Here is a 9,146-nt window from a genome sequence, read left to right as displayed (position 1 = left end):
ATAGACTAATCTATAGTCCAGACTATAGACTAATCTATAGTCCAGACTATAGACTAATCTATAGTCCAGACTATAGACTAATCTATAGTCCAGACTATAGACTAATCTTTAGTCCAGACAATAGACTAATCTATAGTCCAGACTATAGACTAATCTATAGTCCAGACAATAGACTAATCTATAGTCCAGACAATAGACTAATCTATAGTCCAGACTATAGACTAATTCATAGTCCAGACTACAGACTAATCTATAGTCCAGACTTTAGTATAACCTATAGTCCAGACTATGGACTAAACTATAGTCCAGACTATAGACTAAACTATAGTCCAGACTATAGATTAATCTATAGTTCAGACTGTAATCAAGGCTATATACTAATCTATAGTCTAAAACTATTCAATACTCCAGACTATGAACTATGCTACAGTCCAGATTATAGACTATTCTAGTCCAGACTAGAGACAATTCCATAGTCCAGATTATAGACAATTCTATAGTCCAGACTATAGACAGTTCTATAGTTTTATACTATTCTTAAGTCCAAACAGTAGACTTACAAACAAACTATAGACTATTCTATAGCTAAACTATACACTATTCTTTACACAAACTTTTGCCTATTCCTTAGTCCAAATTAAAACTACGCCCCTGTTCTTAACTAAAAATTTATCATAAATAATTACATATTACTCATCATTTTTCTACGGTATCTATTTTATATTATTTATTTCAAAATCTCTGTCAGTCATAAAACCGTTAACCGACAGATTGGTTGACATTTCTTTAAAAAAAAAACTAACTTTAAGTTGGCAATACTCTAACAAAACATAAACAAAAGCTTTTGTTGGTTAAACTGTCAAATAAGCTTGACTTATGCGATGAAAACAACAACTACAATAAGAAAACTGACATTAAAATTTAAACTTCAGTAGTGTTGTTGTAAGTTTTGTGATCATTGTCGTTATGTTAATGTGTTTTGTTGTCAGACCGTCTTAAAATTGACGCGAGAAGAAGCTGAGAAAATTGCAAAACAAAGAGTAATTGATATAAAACAACAATTTTAATAAAATTGAAGAGTGTGTGTTTGTGATGAAAAATAAAAGAAATCTAATCTAATAATAACTAAAGTATTAAACAAATAAATAGTGTTGTTAATAAACAAATAATAATAAATTAACTATAAAGTGAGTAATAAAAGCAAGCAAAGAAAGAAATTAATGTTGGTTTCAAATTTGCTCTACAAGTGTTTTTTTTAAGACAAAAAGAAAAACAAGTGTCAATATAATAATATTAATATGCAATAAGAAATAACAAAAATATCTGTATAAAATTAGTTAATATGTATCTTATAGATTTCATTTATAACCTGGAATGTTTAAGAAATTGTCTCACTTTAAGTAAATTTCGTAATGTTTTCTTTAATTTAATCTTTGATTTGTACTGGACAACAGATAACAGAGTCGTCAGACAGTTCTCATCTCGTTTCATCAAATTGCTTTGTATTCTGTGCACATTTTTTTTTCATTTCTAAATTTACAAATAAATTAATATTTATTTATTTTTTTAATTATATTAATTTATTTTGTATCTGAGACTCTCACAGCCTCATTAAATGAAAATACATACACAAACACATTTCAACAAACAAGAGCATTAACTTTTGTTCAAACCAAATTTGGTCTTCGACAGCTAAAGAAACATAATGAAAGCGACAGGCAGCAGACGAAATGCTTTTGAAACTATTATAGATTAGTATATATTCTGAACTATAAATTGTTTAATATTCTAGACTATAGACTAGTCAACAGGCTGGCTTGGAGAGTTATTAGATTAGTCAGTAGTGTGGACTATATATTGGTCTATATTCTGGACTACGATTTAAGTTAAGACTTTAGAATAATCCGAAGACTTGACTTGAGTAGTCTACAGTTTAGAATTAGTCTATAGTCAGAACCATAGCAATTGGTAGTGTAAACTTTAGAAGTGTCTATAATCTGGACTATAGATAAGTCTATAGTCTGGACAATAAATGAGTTTATAGTCTGGACTATGGATAAGCCTATAGTCTGGACTATAGATAAGTCTATAGTCTGGACTCTAGATAAATCTATAGTATGGATTCTTGATAGGTCTTTATCTGGATCAGATCAGTCCTATTATGGACAATAGATTAGTCTACAGGCTGGACCACAAATCAATCTAAAGTATGGACTATTTAGCGGTTTATAACATGGACTATATATTAGTCCATATCTGGACTATAGATCAGTCTATAATCTGGACTAAAGATCAGTGTATAATCTGGACTAAAGATCATAGATAAGTCTAGTTTCAACTATAAAGTCTATAGTTTGGACTGTAGAAAAGTCGATAGTTGGACTATAGATAAGTCTATTATCTGGACTATATAAGTCTATTTATAGGACTATGGCTAAATCTATAGTATGCACGATAGATAAGTCTATAGTCTGGACTATAGATAAGCCTATAGTCTGGACTATAGATAAGTCTATAGTCTAGACTATAGATAAGTCTATAGTTTGTACTATAGATAAACCTATAGTCTGGACTATAGATAAGTCTATGGTCTGGACTATAGATCAGTCTATAGTCTGGACTATAGATCAGTCTATAGTCTGGACTACATATCAGTCTATAGTCTGGACTATAAACTGTCTATAGTCTGGACTATAGATCAGTCTATAGTCTGGACTATAGATCAGTCTATCGTCTGGACTATAGATTAGTCTATAGTCTGGATTATAAATCAGTCTTTAGTCTGGACTATACATCAGTCTTTAGTTTGGTCTGTCTATAGTATGGACTATAGATCCGTCTATACTCTGGACTATAGATCAGTCAATAGTCTGGACTATAGAAAAGTATATAGTTTGGACTATAAAAAAGTCTATAGTTTGGACTATAGAAAAGTCTATAGTCTGGACTATAGAAAAGTCTATAGTGTGGACTATAGATCAGTCTATAGTTGGACTATAGATCAGTCTATAGTGTGGACTATTGATAGGTCTTTATCTGAACTGTAGATCAGTCTATAGTTTGGACTATAGATCAGTCTATAGGCTGGACTATAGATCAGTCTATAGTCTGGATTATAAAACTGTCTTTAGTCTGGACTATAGATCAGTCTATAGTCTGGACTATAGATCAGTCTATAGTCTGAACTATAGATCTGTCTATAGTCTGGACTATAGATCTGTCTGTAGTCTGGATTATAAATCAGTAAATCAGTAGTATGGACCTGAACGTCATCGCTTTAACGCTACAATTACAATTTCTTATTTGTTCCATAGAATTTTAAATCCACAACTATTTTTTGATCTACTCATTTATTCTTGCTATTGTTGAGTGATTCAAACTTGTTGAAAGTCGAATAATGAACTTTAAGCAAACAGCAGCAGCTATTTTAAGCAATATTTTCTAAATTATTGGAAAAAACCAACAACAATTAAATCCTAACAAATTAAAGTATAAATAATTATTGAAAATGGTTTAAATAATTTATAATAAGTAGTTAATTGCGATAAAAAAGTAAAAAATTAATAGTGCAAATTTAAATAACGAAATCTGAAAAAATATTTAACGTACTTTTCAACAACCAACTGATAGCATTATCCACTATAATTGCTGCCCAGAGGACACTACTTTTCTCAGAAATTTGCTTAAGGTAAGTGAAAAATAAACTAAATTTTAAATTTATAATAATTTTAGCTTTCATAATATGTAATTCATAAGTTTTAATAAACGCGGTCAAGATCAACTTTATTTAAATTATAGAAATAATAACCTTAAATAGAATTACATTCTTACTAGACAGGTTTTTGGTGTCGGTTTCTACGAAACGGAAAGTTTCTACCAGTTAAAAGAACACAAGTCATTTTAATGTTATAAAATATTGTGTTATATTCCGCGTGCTTGTATACATGTTAATGTAATTAATAGGTGTGTTCGTGATCTTTTTAGTTTTTTTTTTAATATTTATAAAGTGGTATAACAGTTTTATCTTCATTTTAGTTTATAACCAAGTTGTAGTCTATAATTAGTCTATACTCCAGACTATAGATCAATCTAAAGTCAAAACTATAGATAAATCTATAGTCAAAACTACAAATTAGTCTATAGTCAAGACTATAGATCAGTCTTAGCCAAGACTATAGATCAATCTATAGTCAAGACTCTAGATCAGTCTATATTCAAGACTATAGAGTAATATATAATCAAGACTATAGATCAGTTTATGGTCAAGTCTATAGATCAGTCTTAGTCAAGACTTTAGTTCAATCTACAGTTAAGACTTAAGTTCAACCTATAGTCAAGACTATATATCAGTATATTGTTAGATCTTGCCTTAGATCTCTTTATAGTTTAGCCATTAGAATAGTCTCAAGATCAGTCTATAGTCAATACTATACATCAGTAAATAATCATGACTATAGAAGAGTATACAGTCAAGACAATAGGATAATCGATAGAACCCTCTATAATCAAGACTACAGATCAGTCTGTAGTCGAGACTATAAAACAGTCTGTAGTCGAGACTATAAAACAGTCTATAATCAGGTCCATAGATCAGTCTATAGTCAAGACTATAGATCAGTCTATAGTCAAGACTATAGATCAGTCTATAGTCAAGACTATAGATCAGTCTGTAGTCGAGACTATAAAACAGTCTACAATCAAGACTATAGATCAGTTTATAGTCAAGATTATAGATCAGTCTATAGTCAAGACTATAGATCAGTCTATAGTCAAGACTATAGATCAGTCTATAGTCAAGACTATAGATCAGTCTATAGTCAAAACTATAGATCAGTCTATACTCAAGACTATAGATCAGTCTATACTCAAGACTATAGATCAGTTTATACTCAAGACTATAGATCAGTCTATAGTAAAGACTATAGATCAGTCTATAGTCCAGACTATAGATCAGTCTATAGTCAAGATTATAAATCAATCTATAGTCATGACTATAGATCAGTCTATAGTCCAGACTATAGATCAGTCTATAGTCCAGACTATAGATCAGTCTATAGTCCAAACTATAGATCAGTCTATAGTCCAGACTATAGATCAGTCTATAGACCAGACTATAGATCAGTCTATAGTCCAGACTATAGATCAGTCTATAGTCCAGACTATAGATCAGTCTATAGTCCAGACTATAGATCAGTCTATAGTCTAGACTATAGATCAGTCTATAGTCTAGACTATAGATCAGTCTATAGTCAAGATTATAGATCAATCTATAGTCATGACTATAGATCAGTCTATAGTCCAGACTATAGACTGACTATAGACTGATCTATAGATCAGTCTATAGTCCAGACTATAGATCAGTCTATAGTCCAGACTATAGATCAGTCTATAGTCCAGACTATAGATCGGTCTATAGTCCAGACTATAGATCATTCTATAGTCCAGACTATAGATCAGTCTATAGTCCAGACAATAGATCAGTATATAGTCCAGACTATAGATCAGTCTATAGTCCAGACTATAGATCAGTCAATAGTCCAGACTATAGATCAGTCTATAGTCATAACTATAGATCAGTATGTCAGTCAATATACTATAAAAGTATCACCTTGGAGCATAAGATGACTGAAGATCATCATGGCACCTGAATTTTTTAGTAAAACAATTTGATCACAAATCATGGACCTAAGTTTTTTTTCCATTTAAACTCTATTAGTGAAACAAATATATGACTAACTGTGGATTATAAGGAAAAAAACACAACGCTGTATTTCCTAGTCGATCAGTTTGATCTTTCATTGTGGTAGACTGATCATTACAATTTGATCAGTAATAGTAAATGTATAAGCAGTTCAATTTATATTACCATTCGTAAAGCTGGTAACAATGATCAATCTTTAAGTAGATAAATATGATCTTTAAAGATGATTATCATAGCAGAACGATTTGTTCAATCATTGCTGATCGTCAAGCAAACCAATATGATTTTAAGTCACGTTAAGTCTATTCAAACTCTTTAGAAAAGTAACTTCTCTACATTGAACTTTTCCATATGTAATTAACTTAAATAATTTACAATTTTAATAATAATAAAATTACAAATTATTACTTACAAAATAAAATATTACAATTACAAGTCCTAACCTAACTGTATATACATTCAATTGCAACAAATTTCTGTTAAACTGATAACGAAATATTTTTGTTTTATTGGTGCTTAGTTAATATTTTTAAGTTTATTTAGTTTTTTTATTACAGGGTGTGCAAATTAATTGTTTGTTGACATTTGTTTATAAACATCCGTCACGTGTTAACGAAATGTAAAAAAAATACTCACGATGAAAGCAATTAAATCTAGTTAAAACTATTTAAGTGAACAAAAAAAGTCAAGGTTTTTATATTTTGTGACCAATTTAAAACTAATAAATCACTTTTTTATTATTATTTAATTTGATTTACCTATCCACCCTGTAAGTGTAATCATAGTATGTTGATTGTTATAATGTTTAATATTTAATTCATTATGTCAATTTCTATTGACCAATAATCAATCAGTGGATAAATTGACGTTTGGTTTTTTTGGTGGGGGGAGTATGAGTTGGTCAGTAACGGTAGTTTTTTTTTTGTTAATTGAAGCGTGAGTTTATGTGTATTGTTATTATATTTATTCCTCAATTAAATTATTTACATTTAATAAATTAAGGGTATTCACTTAATCCATTGTAGGTATATGTACTTTTAAAGAACTGATCGTGCTAGAAGTAATTGTTACTGATCATTGTTCTTTAAAACAATCCATGATCATAGTCTAAAGTCCAGCCTATAAATCAGTCTATACTACAGATTATGGTCTATGCGTATCAATTAAATATAGATTAGTCTATAGTCCAAACTATAGATCATTCTATAGTCTAGACTATAGATCATTCTATAGTCCAGACTATAGAGCATTCTATAGTCCAGACTATAGAGCATTCTATAGTCCAGACTATAGATCACTCTATAGTCCAGACTATAGATCACTCTATAGTCCAGACTATAGATCACTCTATAGTCCAGACTATAGATCATTCTATAGTCCAGACTATAGATCATTCTATAGTCCAGACTATAGATCATTCTATAGTCCAGACTATAGATCATTCTATAGTCCAGACTATAGATCATTCTATAGTCCAGACTATAGATCATTATATAGTCCAGACTATAGATCATTCTATAGTCCAGACTATAAATCATTCTATAGTCCAGACTATAGATCATTCTATAGTCCAGACTATAGATCATTCTATAGTCAAGACTATAGATCATTCTATAGTCCAGACTATAGATCATTCTATAGTCCAGACTATAGATCATTCTATTGTGCAGACTATAGATCATTCCATTGTCCAGACTATAGATCATTCTATTGTCCAGACTATAGATCATTCTATAGCTCAGATTATATATTATTTTTTAGTCCAGACTATAGATCATTCTATAGTCCAGAATAAAGATCATTCTATGATCATTCTAAAGTCCAAACTATAGATCATTCTATAGTCCAGACTATAGATCATTCAATAGTCCAGACTATAGATCATTCTATAGTCCAGACTATAAATCATTCTATAGTCCAGACTATAGATCATTCTATAGTCCAGACTATAAATCATTCTATAGTCCAGACTATAGATCATTCTATAGTCCTTACTATAGATCATTCTATAGTCCTTACTATAGATCATTCAAAAGTCCATGCTATAGATCATTCTATAGTCCAGACTATAAATCATTCTATAGACCAGACTATAGATCATTCTATAGTCCAGACTATAGATCATTATACAGTCCAGACTATAGATCATTATATACTCCAGAGTATAGATCAGTCTATAGTTAATATTATTTGTTAATCCTACCTACTATTGCGATTAATGAATACCCTAATAAAACACTCTTTATTACACTATTCACTTACAGACTAAACTACTCTCTCTTTCTCTCTCTCTCTCTTTTTCGACGTTTGTATACATTTTGCATACTTCCGTTTTCTTGTCATTTTCTTATGTTTATGTCTTTTACAATAACAACGTGTAAAAATCATAATTCCACTGAAATATAAAAGAAAGACTAATATAAAATTATTAACAATTTTCTATTATTATTAGAAAAAATATAAAATAATGGCTTTTCTTTCTTCTTACTTTATAATTCATATTATTGTTGCCATTTTCTTTAAAACATGTTTTAAAGTAATAATTTTTATCTTGAATTTTGTTTTATATGTATTATTAACAGTATTTTTGTTTAAATATTTTGCTAAACTTTTGAAGTGTGAGTAATTGAAGGTGCGTGTATGTGTATGTTAGTGTGTGACAAAGAGAGAGCGCGAGAGAACTTTAGAAATATAAGCTCTTGTCTTCTATTTTGATAAATGGTATAATAGGTTTGTCTATATGTTTGCATTTTTGTATAAGACAGAACTATGGATAAGTTAATAGCCAAGTTATAGGATCAGTCTATTGGACATACTATACATATATCTATTGACAAGAATATAGATCAATCTATTGGCCACACTATAGATCAGTCCATAGTGAAGACTATAGACCACTCCTTAGTCGAGTCTATAGATAAGCCTATTATGGAGACTATAGATCAGTATACTGTCGATACTATATATTAGTATTTTGTCGATACTATAGACTAATCTATAAACTCGACTATAGACAGATCTGTAGACTCGGCTATAGACTGATCCATATCTATAGATCTATAATCAGTCTATAGTCAAGACTATATATCGGTCTGTAGTCCGAACTGTAGATCAGTCTATGGTCAAGACTTCAGATCATTTTATGGTCAGGTTTATAGATTAGTCTATAGTCGAGTCCCTAGATTAGTCCATAGGCGAGTCTACAGATCAGTCTTTAGGCGAGTCTATAGCCGAGTTTATAGATTAACCTACAGCCGAGACTATAGAACAGTCTATAGTCAAGACTATAGAACAGTCTATAGTCAAGACTATAGAACAGTCTATAGTCAAGACTATTGAACAGTCTATAGTCAAGACTATAGAACAGTCTATAGTCAAGACTATAAAACAGTCTATAGTCAAGACTATAGAACAGTCTATAGTCAAGACTATAGAACAGTCTATA

At 30.2% G+C, this 9,146-nt stretch overlaps 2 protein-coding genes across 2 annotated transcripts in view; one reads left to right on the top strand and one right to left on the bottom strand.

Annotated features, from left to right (window-relative positions):
* LOC124420481 (7SK snRNA methylphosphate capping enzyme bin3-like) overlaps window positions 1-8,201 on the bottom strand; it is a 13,171-nt gene extending 4,970 nt beyond the window's left edge. The window contains exon 1 of the mRNA XM_046953367.1: window positions 8,190-8,201. Coding sequence (XP_046809323.1) covers window positions 8,190-8,201 — 12 coding nt within the window. The remainder of the gene's footprint in view (window positions 1-8,189) is intronic.
* Window positions 1,119-9,146, top strand: part of LOC111687296 (phospholipase D2) — a 34,183-nt gene continuing 26,155 nt past the window's right edge. The window contains exons 1-2 of the mRNA XM_023449727.2: window positions 1,119-1,187; window positions 3,315-3,688. The gene's annotated coding sequence lies outside the window, so the exon portion shown is untranslated. The remainder of the gene's footprint in view (window positions 1,188-3,314; window positions 3,689-9,146) is intronic.

The sequence above is a fragment of the Lucilia cuprina genome, chromosome 6, assembly GCF_022045245.1.
Source record: "Lucilia cuprina isolate Lc7/37 chromosome 6, ASM2204524v1, whole genome shotgun sequence".
NCBI lineage: Eukaryota > Metazoa > Arthropoda > Insecta > Diptera > Calliphoridae > Lucilia > Lucilia cuprina.
This window is presented reverse-complemented; position numbering and strand designations above follow the sequence as displayed.